The following is a 12,293-nucleotide window of genomic DNA, read 5'->3' on the forward strand; positions in this document are numbered from 1 at the left end:
GTACTAGCAGGTATAGTAGCACACTCCTGTAACCTCAGCACCCTTGGAGGCTGAGGCAGGAAGATTACACGTTTTGGTCCAGCCTGGGCAGTTTAGCAACTAGTGAGACCTTGTCTCAAAATGAAAAATTAAAAAAAGGGCAACACAGTCAGTGCCTGCTGCTCAAGGCAAAAAAAGAGTGTGGGTGTTAGAGTCAGGTCTGGGTCTTGAATTTTGGCCCTGCTTCACTAGCTGGTCAGCTCTGGTAAATCACTTAGCCTGTCAGTGCCTCTATTCCTTATTTGTGGGCTTCAGCCACACAATACCTGACCATGAGCGCAGAACAAAGTAGGTACTCAACAACGTAGAATCGTCTCTAGCCAGAGTTCATTCACCACCTTGACTCTGATCCTCTTTCCCTGCACCCCCTGCCAGTACGACAGGACAGAAACGGCCATCAACAACCTCAACCCGGCATTCTCCAAGAAGTTTGTCCTTGACTACCACTTTGAGGAGGTGCAGAAGCTCAAGTTTGCCCTGTTTGACCAGGACAAGTCCAGCATGCAGCTTGATGAGCACGACTTCCTGGGCCAGTTCTCTTGCAGCCTGGGCACAGTGAGCAGGACCCCTCCTGGTGGGTGGGAGCAGGGCTGTCCCCTCAAGATGTCAATAGCTCTGAGACCAGGATGGCCTGTTGGGGAGCCTCTCCTTCCACCTGCTTTTCCTGGCCCCACTTTCCTGGCCCTATCCCATTTTCCCCTGATGCAGGTGCAGATAGCCTGGAGAGCCAACAGGCACTGGGAGGACATAGCCAGGTGGGTTGGGACCAGGCTGCAGGTGCCAATCAGCTACCGCCACACCAGAGCCGGGGCGCCCTATGCCCAGAGCTGTGGATGCTGAGAAGCTGCCAGGTGTGGTCTCATCTCCCTGCGCAGCATCTGCCAGCAGCCAAGGCACCCACAGTGGTCGCACTTTGTGCTGACTCACTGTGCGACCTTGGACCTTTCTTTCCTTCTCCGAACCACACTTCTCATCCAGCTCAGTCCTTAGTAAGCCGCTGTTGGGAGGGAAAGGACTAGGAGCCCATGACACCGATTCCAATCGGCCCTTAAGGCATGTGCCTATGAGCAAGCCCCGACCTTGTTTTGGGTCTCAGCCCTTTGTACTTAGTGATGACAGCACTGCCCAGACTATAGGAAAGGTGAAACCATAGTAAATGTTTTGAGGGGTTGTGGTGAAGGCTGAAATGCTCTTGGCCTCCAGATGTTCATGAAAACATGGTGGCTGAACAGTGGAGGTGATGTCCTCTATTGTATAAGAAGTGGGGTGCAGCAGTCAGAGTCCCGCTATGTGTCTACACCCTCAAAGAGTAGCTGGGGAACCAATTAAGGATTTGTGGAGGAGGCAGGTGGACAACAGGAGACCAAGAAAGCAGCCTGGGGCTTGGTACCAAGGAACCTGACCACCTCCACCCTGGACAGAAGACAGGGCTGGGCAGTGACCAGTGTGCCTAGAAGGAATGCAGTGGACCAGGGCCAGTGGAGGGGGTACTTTTCAACATGCTCCACTTTTTCCTTCTATATTGTTCGGATCGTTGAACCCCATGGGCATATGTTACACACAGGGAACAGTAAACTACATACAAAGAATGGGAGTTTGGCCTCTGGGTCAGGAGGGTAGCTCTGTATGATGCTGTGAGGTGAGGGCACAGAGGGGGCTGTGCTCTGCAGTTGTTCCCACAACCTGAGTGTGACAAAGGCCTTTCCAGGGGCCACCCATGTCAGGGGAGCCTAACTGCCAGGATTCTTCTCCTGCTGGGGGATTGCAGACCAATGTCTTAACCTCTCTGGGCCCCTGCCTGCTGGCCGCCCAACCCGGTGAACACTGACAGGAGGCAGTGCATAACGTGTGCCCGTGGATGATCTGTCTTCCCGCCTTGCTGAGCTCCTCTCTCTTTCTTGCTGCCACCCCAGATTGTCTCCAGCAAGAAGATCACTCGGCCTCTGCTACTGATGAATGACAAGCCAGCGGGGAAGGGCTTGATTACGGTACCAGCCCCCTTCCAGCTCTCTACATCCCCCCTCTGCCTCCTCCCACTGCCCTCCCCCATCAATGGGCCTTTTCTCTGACAGATAATCACCAGCTTTGTTTGGAGTAAAAAGGCCCAACTTACAACTTAGCAACAGGTCTCTTAGCAACGGGCTCCACAAATGATGCACTAGAGGCTGCTGAGCTAGGGGGACAGTCAGCAGGCCCCAAAGGCAGCTCCTACACTCCCCTAGAGCCTGGAGGGCCCTCCCAGCACCCCTTCCCCACACCAGTCACTGCCCACCCCCCAGGGGCCTCTTCAGAGGCGCCTTGCTTAGCTGTGCTCTGCTGGTATCTGCCATGCACGTGATTCTTCCTGTGATGCAAACGATTCCAGCAATGTGCAGGCCAGCCCATGGATGGGCTCCTCTGCCCTCATGGTCCCAGAAGGCAGAACGATCCCATTTAGCAGATGAAGGAAGTGAGACTCAGAGAAGTCTCCCACTGGGGCAGCTGGCTGGTGAGATCACACCCGGTGCACGAGGCCTGGGAGCCAGTCACTATAGGCAGAGCTCCGAACCTGCCTGAATTTCCCATAACTATTACTCCCTTACTCGGTGAACCTCCACCGTGCCTCAGTGCCCACAGAAACACACTTCATTCACAGCTGTGCAGGGTCCATCACTCTGCACTTGGCCTTCCTGCCCTAGTTCCTTGCTGTTCCACTTAATTGTCCTGGGCTCAGGGCACGCTGAGTTTAAAACATCCTGAACACTCCCTGGATCTTCATCCACAGTGGTCCTGGCTCCTGGATTTTCTACTTCTGCTCCTCTACCTTTACCTGGGTGTTCAAAGTCAGCCTGTCAATGGCTTTCAAAGGCTAACTTCCCCACACTGAGGGCTGACCCAGAGAGACACTCCCACCCCAGGCCAGTATGTACAACGGACCCCCAGCATTTCTGTTTGTTCTAGTCTGAGCCTGAGTTCTCTCCTCTGGAAAATAGGGGCCCCTGCTCCATAGTGTAGTTGGGCAAGACCAACTAGAGGACAGGAATGAGAAAAAGAGCAATTGGAAAAGAACTGGGCCATGGTGCTGGCAGGGTGAGATGGACAACTTACCTGGGCGAGGCCATTCTAGAGGGACACAGGGTCCTGGAGGAGGCCCCAGCCTGGTTGTCACTTGGGGCATGATGGCTTTCTGGCTGTTGGTGGAGAGAAGGCCAGAGAGACTTCTCAGCAGCCTCAGTGTCACCAGATGGGCATCATTGGTGGGGCTAGGTCTGCGGACCATGGGGAAGGACGGAGGACAGCTGCGTAGTGTGAGTCCATAAGGCGGCAGAGGGAGTTGGGTGGCTGCTGGCCTCTTTGCCCAGGTGCACATAGTAAAGTGGCTATAATTGCTGACCCCTTAGTGTACTGAGCCCTCGGGAGCTGCCGGGGGTAGGTGGAGGCCTGTCATTCTGCTCCCTGTCCTGAAACCTTTCCCCGTGTCGTCACCACCACCCATGTCCTCTCTTCTGAGCTGCAGGAGGTCATTTGCTGATGCCTCATATCCAGATGGATTAAACCTCTCATTTTCCAGAAGATGGAAAACTGAGGTTTAAAGAGGATAAGAGACTTGTCACAGGTCACCTGGCACCAACCTGCTCCTCTTCCACCACCCCCAGGGCTCTAGAGTTGGGTCCTAGGCACAGGGCGCAGTGGCAGGGGAAGTAGGAGTGATCTTCCCCCTCACAACCTTACAGATTGCTGCTCAGGAGCTGTCAGACAACCGGGTCATCACGCTGAGCCTGGCAGGCAGGAAGCTAGACAAGAAGGTAAGGTGGCAAGGTGGCTTTCTTCCAGGGTAGTGTCTTTTCCCAACCCAGCTCTCTCTGGCCTTGCGTTTTTTGCCCACTGAGAACAAGACTAGTGTCTTGCAAGTTAGCACACATTGGGAGTGAGCTCCCAATCACATAGAGGCATTCAAACCACAGCAGGAAACCCACTCGTTACCACCCTATCTCACTTTATGTAAATTCCAGTGTTCTTAACAGTACTCTACCAGCCGCTCTACCCCGGGGCCCTCAGGACCCTGATTCCAGACCTCACCCTTCTGTCCCTCCCTCACACTGCTTCAGCTAATTCAGCCTTCTTGCTGTACCCAGGCTTATTTATTTTTGAAGCGCTGGAGCTAGAACCCAGGACCTCACACCTGCTAGGCAAGTGCTCTCCCACTGAACTACAGCTTCAGCCGGTTTAAACCAGATGCTTCTGTCTCAGGACTGATGCACTCGCTGCTTCCTCTTCCTGCAGCCCCCTTCCTTGAACATCCTCACACTGTCCTCCCTGCATCAAGCCTGTGAGGACTCCCAGAAATGGCAGTGGTTTTTGGTGGCCCACCTTCTCCCAATTTACTTGTTCTCTTGATAGTTACTACTGTCTCACATGCAGTCTTATCTTACTTTCTGTGCCCTTCACTTGCATATAACCTCCCTGCCACTTTTTAAAAACTTAAATGAATTTTTGAAGGCAATCACATCCCTTTAGTAATAGGATTGATTTAGATTTTTCAGAGTCTTAGTAACATAAAGTCATATCCCACGGGCCCTGGCCCTGTACCAGCAGCAACACCCTGTTTTTGGTTTTGGTTTTGGCCTTGGTTTTTGGTGGTGGGGATGAATCCAGGCCTTCACCAGCTAGGCAAGAGCTCTCTCTGTGCTACACTGCAGCCCAAACAGGCACCCTTATGAAGTTCTGCCCTGTAGAGGATACTGTTTATAGCTATAACACTTGCAAACTCTGATCCCAGCTCTTGTAGAAGAGTTCTAAGGGTCACTGGTCCCAGGGGCTGTAGCTGGGAGGCCTCTGACTTGTTTTGCAGAGACTGACACAGCAGCCAGGCTGTATCCGCAGCTCCCACCCTGCCTCCAGGTTGGGGGGCAGCCAGACCTCAGTCCTGGCCCCCTGCATCTGGTAGTGTTGTACCCCTTACCTGTGTCCTCTTGCTTCCCCCAGGACCTCTTTGGGAAGTCAGACCCATTTCTCGAGTTTTACAAACCAGGGGACGATGGCAAATGGATGCTGGTCCACAGGACTGAGGTGAGTGTGGCCATCTAACCACTCTTGCCACCTTAGAGTACGCTATGCAGTCCCAGCCACACACTTGTCACCTTGAAGGGTGACAGGGATACTTGCCTCTATCCATGGAATTGTGGCTATGGGTCCCTCTTGTCCATTCTCACTGGGTTGGCCTGAACCCAGAGCTGCCCCTTGCTGTTCTGTAGGTGATCAAGTATACGCTGGACCCTGTGTGGAAGCCATTCACTGTGCCATTGGTGTCCCTGTGTGATGGGGACATGGACAAACCCATCCAGGTGAGGGACCTTTGGGGCTTGCTCTCCACCGTCAGCTCCAGCCTCTGCAGGGAGCCTGGAGCAACTTGTCAGAGCTCTTTCTACTAAGACAGAAAGACCCTGTCTTGAAGGTGGCAGATGGGGGCAGGTGTCCTAGTCCTTGTACAGTGCACAGGGTCTTACCTCTGAGTTCCTACTCTAAATCTTGCCACCCTTTTTGGAGGGTTACAGAGCTTCTAGCTAGGATTGTGGACATGGGAGTACCTCAGAAACAATCTCACATTGTAAGGGTGGTGCCATGAGGAGGACAAGGCTGGAAACCCTCGGTCCTAGGGGCTAGGTCTATGAGTAGGTACGGTGAGGGAGGTAGCTAGGTAGGGCAAGCAGCCCTGAGTTACATTCTAGAGAACCTGGCTTGTGTTCCTGGGTGGGCACACTTCTCTGCAGTCATGGAGGACTGCCTCGCAGAGATGAATCTGTTGTGGACCAGCTGGGCAGGTACTGGGGTGGGGGGGGAATACCTGCACAGAAGATTGCAGTGGGAGGATTTTGCTCAGGGAGTTAACGGGGCAGGAAAACCCCTTTTGAGGACAGCTTTGGGGTGACCATGTTGGACCCATCCCAGGTCATGTGCTATGACTATGACAATGATGGAGGCCACGATTTCATCGGCGAGTTCCAGACATCGGTGTCACAGATGTGTCAGGCCCATGACGGTGTCCCAGTGAGTGGGGTCCCCAAGATTTCTGCAGGGGCTGGGGTGGGGTATGGAGCCTTGAGTCAGACTCAGTGGGGCTCAAATGTCACCTCTTTCTGCTGCATGACCTTGAGCAAGACTTTCAGTCTCCCCGTCCTCAGTTTCTCCATCCATCCCTGATGGCAGAGGATTCAGATGGGATAATGGTAAATGATAGCGTGCTCCCCTAGAGAGGGGTCAGGTGTTACTTAACATCGGGTGTAGACCCTCCTGGTGTGGGGTCTACACAGCTCCCTGGGGAAGGCAGCGGCCTTGTGTCAAGGCTGTGGCAGGGTCTTGAGGGCTGTGGGGAGCATCTGTCTCCAGAGCCCCCCCACCGCGCCACTGAGCTTCTGTTTCTGCCCCTGGCACTCAGCTGGAGTTGGAGTGCATCAACCCTAAGAAGCAGAGGAAGAAGAAGAGCTACAAGAACTCGGGCATCATCATCCTGCGTTCCTGCAAGGTGAGCTGACAGAGAGTGGGGCAGGAGGTTTGGGGCCACACAGAGCGCACCACTGCAGAGGGTACACAGAGCTCGGGGTCTGGAGCCAGCGAGACTAGGTGTGGGCACCACTGCAGAGGGTACACAGAGCTCGGGGTCTGGAGCCAGGAGGCAAAGTGTGCAAAATAAGTAGTATTTAACATCCTCATTAAGTTCTGAAGGTGGCTGGTTATACTTAGGTGGAGGTTGTGAAGACCGGCAGGGACTTTGGTAGTCAGCAGTTGTGACTGGTGCTAAGTCCTGGGACCCTGCATGGAATCCTGTGTGCGTGTGTCCGTGCGTGCGTGCGTGCGTGCGTGCGTGCGTGTGTGTGTGTGTCCCCCACCCACTCAGGCGTTGCTCAGAGGGCCTTATGATAGAGTGACTTGGGTTTTGTTATAATCAGATAAGGCCCACCTGCCTTTTTTCAAGTCTTTGTATTGAGACCTCAAGACCCAGAGCAACAACTCCCCCAGACCAGCAGACGACTGACTCCCTTCATTCTTTCAGATACACCGAGACTACTCCTTCCTAGACTACATCCTGGGAGGCTGCCAGCTCATGTTCACCGTAAGCCCGCCCCCGCCCCCACCCGCTTCCCAAGGGCTTGAGTCAGTGCCACAGCAGGAATGGCTCGGAATTGGCTGCGGGAAGGACTTCCCTGAGGCAGGAGTGTTGGTGGCTGCAGAGAAGAGGTCATAGGTGGTGGCCGATGCTGGTCATGACACAGCTGAGAGGTTCCCACAGTGTCTTAGGTGCACCCTTCTGCAAAGAAGATACATCAGTTCCTCCCCGGGCGCACAGCCTTCCCTCCTCTGGCCCCACTGCTGTGTCTGTGACCAAGTCCTCCTTGTCATTCCCTCCAGCCACCGGTCTGCTCTCCCAGCACCCCAGGCTCTGTGCCACCTTCTCAGGAAGACCTTCCCTGATTCATTGATAGACACTTGCCCTCTCCGAAGCCATCTCACACAATTTCACTTGTCCCTGTTTGTCCCCTCCCCATCAGCCTGTGAATGCTGTATATTTGGGCACTCTGCGTGTTTTGCTTCTCATTCAGCCTCTGTGTCGTGCAGCCCCTGGTGAGCAACAGGAGCTCAGTAGTCACTGTCCACAGAACAAAGTGCCACCTTGCCTGTGGCCCAAAACATGCCCTGCACACTCTGGACCACTCACCTGTTCTTTTGCCCTCCCATATCCTCAGGGCCAGAAAAGAAGAGCCATAGATGCCTGCTACACTCACTTTTCCCACTGCCTCCTGCTGCCACCACTGGATTCCAGGGGGCTGGGAACATTGCAGGGCCACACAGAGTCAGGAGATTGGCGTAGCTGATCTCTAACCCCTTTCTTCTCCATCTCCTTCTCTGCAGAAAGGCCAGGCCTTCCCCATGCCTCCAGGCTAGAGGGGATGGGGTTGTCCATTTGATAAATGTATGGTGAGCTCCTCTGTGCCAGGCTCTCCATGGTGCTCTACGGCATCCCTCTAGGACTAGAACTTGCCAACCCCACTTCGGGGGCCCTCCAGCAGCATGAGGATGTCATGGTGTCTCCCCCTAAAGTGACCAAAGTCCAGAGCAGCCTTCTTTCCCTAGCCCCACCCTGCTTCTCCCCTGCTGGGCAGGGGCCATGCTCACCCACCCTGTGCTGTCCCTCTTGGGGCTGGGCTGGAATCTCCTTGGGGCAGAGAAGACAAGGAGATCCCTGATCCTTGTCCACCTCTCTGAGTCCCCATTGAGCACCAGCTCTATGTGCTGTACCCAACCCTAAACTGGATAAGTCATCCACTGTGAGTACCAGCTGACTGCAGGGACAGACACAGCCCTGCCAGGAAGCCTGGGTCTCCCATCCTCAACTGAGGGACAGTGGGATAGATGGTTTGGGCTCTGGAGAAAAAGGGATCTTTGGCTGTACATCAGTCGAGTATTTTGTTTGGGCATTGGGCTTAATGCTTAGGCAACAGGGAGCCATGAATGGTATTAGAGCAGAGTGACACAATAATATAGTTAGATCCTAGGTTTCATGTCATCTTATGGGGCAGTGGGCCTGGAAGAAGAGTGGGCTTCCCAGGTCCCATCAGCATGTCCTATTCCTGGGAGTAGGATGGGGAGCTGAGGTCACTGGTTGCTCTGGGTATCTTCTCCTAACTCTCACTCTGCAGGTTGGAATAGACTTCACAGCTTCCAACGGGAATCCCCTGGACCCTTCATCTTTGCACTATATCAACCCCATGGGTACTAATGAATACCTGTCGGCCATCTGGGCTGTGGGGCAAATCATTCAGGACTATGACAGGTGAGCTTGGAGAGGGGTTTGGAAGGTCAGCTGGGTTCACTCAGCTGGGAGGCTAAGCTTTTCAGAGGGGACCCAGAGGTCTGCAAGCGCAGGAACATCAGCCTGTGGCGTGCATTCTGATTTGTCCCTTCTTTACCTGTAGCAGACATGGCTAATTGATTGCTGTACTCTTAACTGCCGATCCCAGACTCAAGCCAGATCCTTCTTCACACGAGTCACCAGTAAGGAAATGAGTCAGCACAGAAGATAACACTAGTTTGTTGTTGCTGCAGCTCCTTCGAGACTTGGGGAAATAGAGGCTAGGAGTGGGAGCCAGGAATTTGTCCAAATGTTTGCAGATCAGGGTTCTAGAAAGCCAGATACTCCAACCTCACAATCCCCACTCCTTCTGGGGTCTCAAGGAGCAGGTAGCATGCTAGACCCTCTCCCCATGACTATGCTATGTGGGGACCTCCGGGTTGGGGGTACAAGAGGCTGCAGGGGAGGAAGGAGATACAGGGAGAGCAGGTTTGGGAATCCAGTGTGCACTGGGCCTCCTTAAGAGAGTGAGTGTGATAACCAGTGTCCATCAGGCCACATTAAGAGAGGTACAGCCTGCAGAGCAAGGGAAATGGGAGTCCTATCTTCACAATATTACCATCCAGAGACTCTGGTGTCCACTTGACCACTTGGCCTCTGTAGCAAGCCATCTTGTGGGCATGCGGACTTCTCAAGGCCCCTGAGAGCCCAGGACACTGAATTGGGGCCACAGTCACCTCCTGCCCAACACATTCCATGGGCCGCTTGCTTCTGCTTTGGCTGCTGACAGTTTGTTCTCCAGTGGCAACCAGCGGGAGCCTCAATAAATGTGTGTAGAACATATGAACAGATGTCCTCTGCTCTCAGAGGACAGGAGAGAGAGAGAAAATCACTGGAGCTCTGAGAGACCAGTTTCCATGTGGGGCAGGAGCCATGGGAGCACAAAGAGAGAGGCAATATTGGGTATCAGAGAGACCCACAGAGAGAGAGAAAGGTCCATTTTGACTGAGTCATAGAGGACAAAGTAAGAGTTTGCAGTAGGGAGTAGAATGAGGCCAACTGTTGCAGGTAGAGGCACCTCGGAATTGAAGCTGAGTTAATAGCACCCTGCATGTTGCAGGAAGTGCAAGTGGCCGGAGGCAAAGGCGAGGGGAGTGAATTGTGAGAGACAGGTAGAAGGTAAAACTAGGCTCTCATGCCAGCAATGAAGGCACTTGAGTGCCCACTCAGAGTTCTCATTTTAGAACTTCTCCAGCCATAAACAGGAGGCTGAGAGACTGGAGCCATTGCACTCGGCTTTCATGATAACCTTGGTTTTGTAGCTGGCTGGGACCTTGGTTGAAGAGAGACCTAGAAACTACACCCAGGCCCACTGGTTAGAAGTGCTGTTATTGATTAACAATGTCTGCTATGGGTACAGTTAAGCCAGGTGCTACCCAGAGGTAGATTTGGGCTCTGCACACAGAATAGCCTAGCTTTCTCTAGATGTGATGAGCTTGTCCTTCTGCCCCCAGAAATGTGCAAGGCAGAAAGCTCCCCTGGGTGGGGGTCAGCAGGGGACAGCATGGGAGGATGGCCCAGATGTGACATGTTGTTCTCCTCTCCTCTCTAATTAGTGATAAGATGTTTCCGGCTCTAGGATTTGGGGCCCAGCTACCCCCAGACTGGAAGGTGAGTGGAGCCAGTGTTGGTTGCCTCTGGTTGTATGGTGTGTGTGTGTGTGTGTATAGTCTCTCTGTTAATTTTGGAGGTCCTACAGGGAGCCAGGTGCCCTGCCAGCTACCAGCTCTTGTCTCAGTTGCTCCTCCTAGCATGGGACCCTGCCTGGAGTAACATGTGTACCTCTGCTCATTCTGCGGTGCAGAAGGGAAATCAGATAGGGCAGGTAGATTCAGCAAATAGTGCAGCGTACCTGGGGACATCTGAATTTTACATCACAATGAAGCCAGGTGTGGTGTTGAACTCCTGTGATCCTAGTACTCACGAGGCAGAAGCAAGAGAATTGCTGTGAGTTCAAAGCCAGCCTGAACTACATAGCAAAACCATGTCTCAGAAAAACAACAAAACAAAAAATCCCCAGAATGATGTTCTGAAGTATAAATTTGTGCTGAATATTACATGGGGCATATGCCACATATTGCATCAAAAAAGTGCTTGTTATTATCTGAAATTCAAACTGAACAGGGCCTTGTGTGTTCAGTCCAGTATTCCTAATGATAAGCAGGGTTTGGATGCTGAGATGGGGCAGCACAGGTCTGGGGGAAGCTCAAGGGAGGGGGCCTAACCTAGCCTGAGGCATCAGGGAAGGCTTTCTGGAGGAGACAGGGTCTGTGCCTGGAGGAGAAGTAGGCATTTGCACAGTGACTTGGGTGGCATGGGGGAGGGGGTACTTTCAAGGGAGAGGGAGCCCCAGGAATCAATGTGTGAGTGAATCTCCACTGGAGTTGCTCAAGGAGAGAGATACAGGGGTATCAATGAGCAATGGAGGCCACCTGGGGTCATAACCTAATTGGAGCCTGGGAGGGATGAGGGTAAGTGAGGTGGGATGGGGATGGAGAGAAGTCAACAGGATGACTGGTGATTAAATGGGTGCAGGTCAAGGCCACCAGATTTCCAGCTGGGTGCTGGATGGGGCTGATGTCACCCACTGAGATGGGGGATGGGCCGGGCTTTGCAGGCAAGGGGAGGTGATGAGGTGGAGGTTGTGGATCACAGGGCAGAAGCAGAGGCCAGGCTTTCTGGGCTGATGACAAGCACTTTGGTAGGTGAGGTTGAGACGCAGTGGTGAGCAGGACCTGCTCAGGAAGTGGGACTGTGGCAGCCTGGCGGGGGCAGGGAGCAAATCAGAAGGTAGAACAGTACAGAAGCTCCAGAAAGCAGAGCAATTAGAAGTAGCATTAATGAGTCCCTAGAAGGTTCTGCACAGAGCACCACCTGCCTTCTTGGCTTCATTTAATTGTCACCCAAAACTGATGAAGTATAGGCCTTGTTACCCATTTGTTGATGTTTGCACCAGGAGGGCATTGTAGCAGGTCCCAGAAGGGACCCATCACTTCCTTAACCTCAAGGAGAAGCCACCATGGCACAGGCCTGTCAGGGTGGGCAAGGGCTTGCATGGAGCATGGAGATGGTGAGTGTGCAGGAGGAGGAGAAGCCAGACACACAGTCAGGAGCTGGGAAGGAGCCAGGAGAGAGAGAGGTAGAGGTAAAAGAGGGGTCCTTTGGGCGTGGGTGCCATGGACCTGCGGCAGAAGGGGGGTGTCAGGTGACCCAGAGCAGGAATTCAGTGAGACAAAGACCAGAAAACTGGAGAGCTCACTGCAGTCAGGGAAAGGCAGCACTGTCACATTTTACAGGTGAAAAAACCAGGGCTCAGGGCCCAGTGGGACTTGCCCAAGGACACCTTCACCGTGTGGGCCTGGATTCC

General features: G+C 53.5%; 1 protein-coding gene across 5 annotated transcripts in view; it reads left to right on the plus strand.

Annotated features, from left to right (window-relative positions):
* Window positions 1-12,293, plus strand: part of Cpne2 (copine 2) — a 41,190-nt gene that overhangs the window by 17,171 nt on the left and 11,726 nt on the right. For 3 of the 5 annotated variants that reach the window (XM_063247363.1, XM_063247364.1, XM_063247365.1), the window contains exons 3-13: window positions 415-613; window positions 748-794; window positions 1,953-2,027; window positions 3,753-3,824; window positions 5,005-5,088; window positions 5,274-5,363; window positions 5,968-6,066; window positions 6,455-6,541; window positions 7,070-7,129; window positions 8,715-8,848; window positions 10,483-10,537. In XM_063247363.1, the coding sequence (XP_063103433.1) occupies window positions 415-613; window positions 748-794; window positions 1,953-2,027; window positions 3,753-3,824; window positions 5,005-5,088; window positions 5,274-5,363; window positions 5,968-6,066; window positions 6,455-6,541; window positions 7,070-7,129; window positions 8,715-8,848; window positions 10,483-10,537 (1,002 nt within the window). Of the gene's footprint in view, window positions 1-414; window positions 614-747; window positions 795-1,952; window positions 2,028-3,752; window positions 3,825-5,004; window positions 5,089-5,273; window positions 5,364-5,967; window positions 6,067-6,454; window positions 6,542-7,069; window positions 7,130-8,714; window positions 8,849-10,482; window positions 10,538-12,293 lie in introns of those variants that run through there. The other 2 variants (XM_063247366.1, XM_003472074.5) reach the window with 2 other exon arrangements.

Source organism: Cavia porcellus, unplaced genomic scaffold (genome assembly GCF_034190915.1).
Source record: "Cavia porcellus strain 051 isolate PalLab524CR breed Dunkin Hartley unplaced genomic scaffold, mCavPor4.1 scaffold_4, whole genome shotgun sequence".
Classification (NCBI taxonomy): Eukaryota; Metazoa; Chordata; class Mammalia; order Rodentia; family Caviidae; genus Cavia; species Cavia porcellus.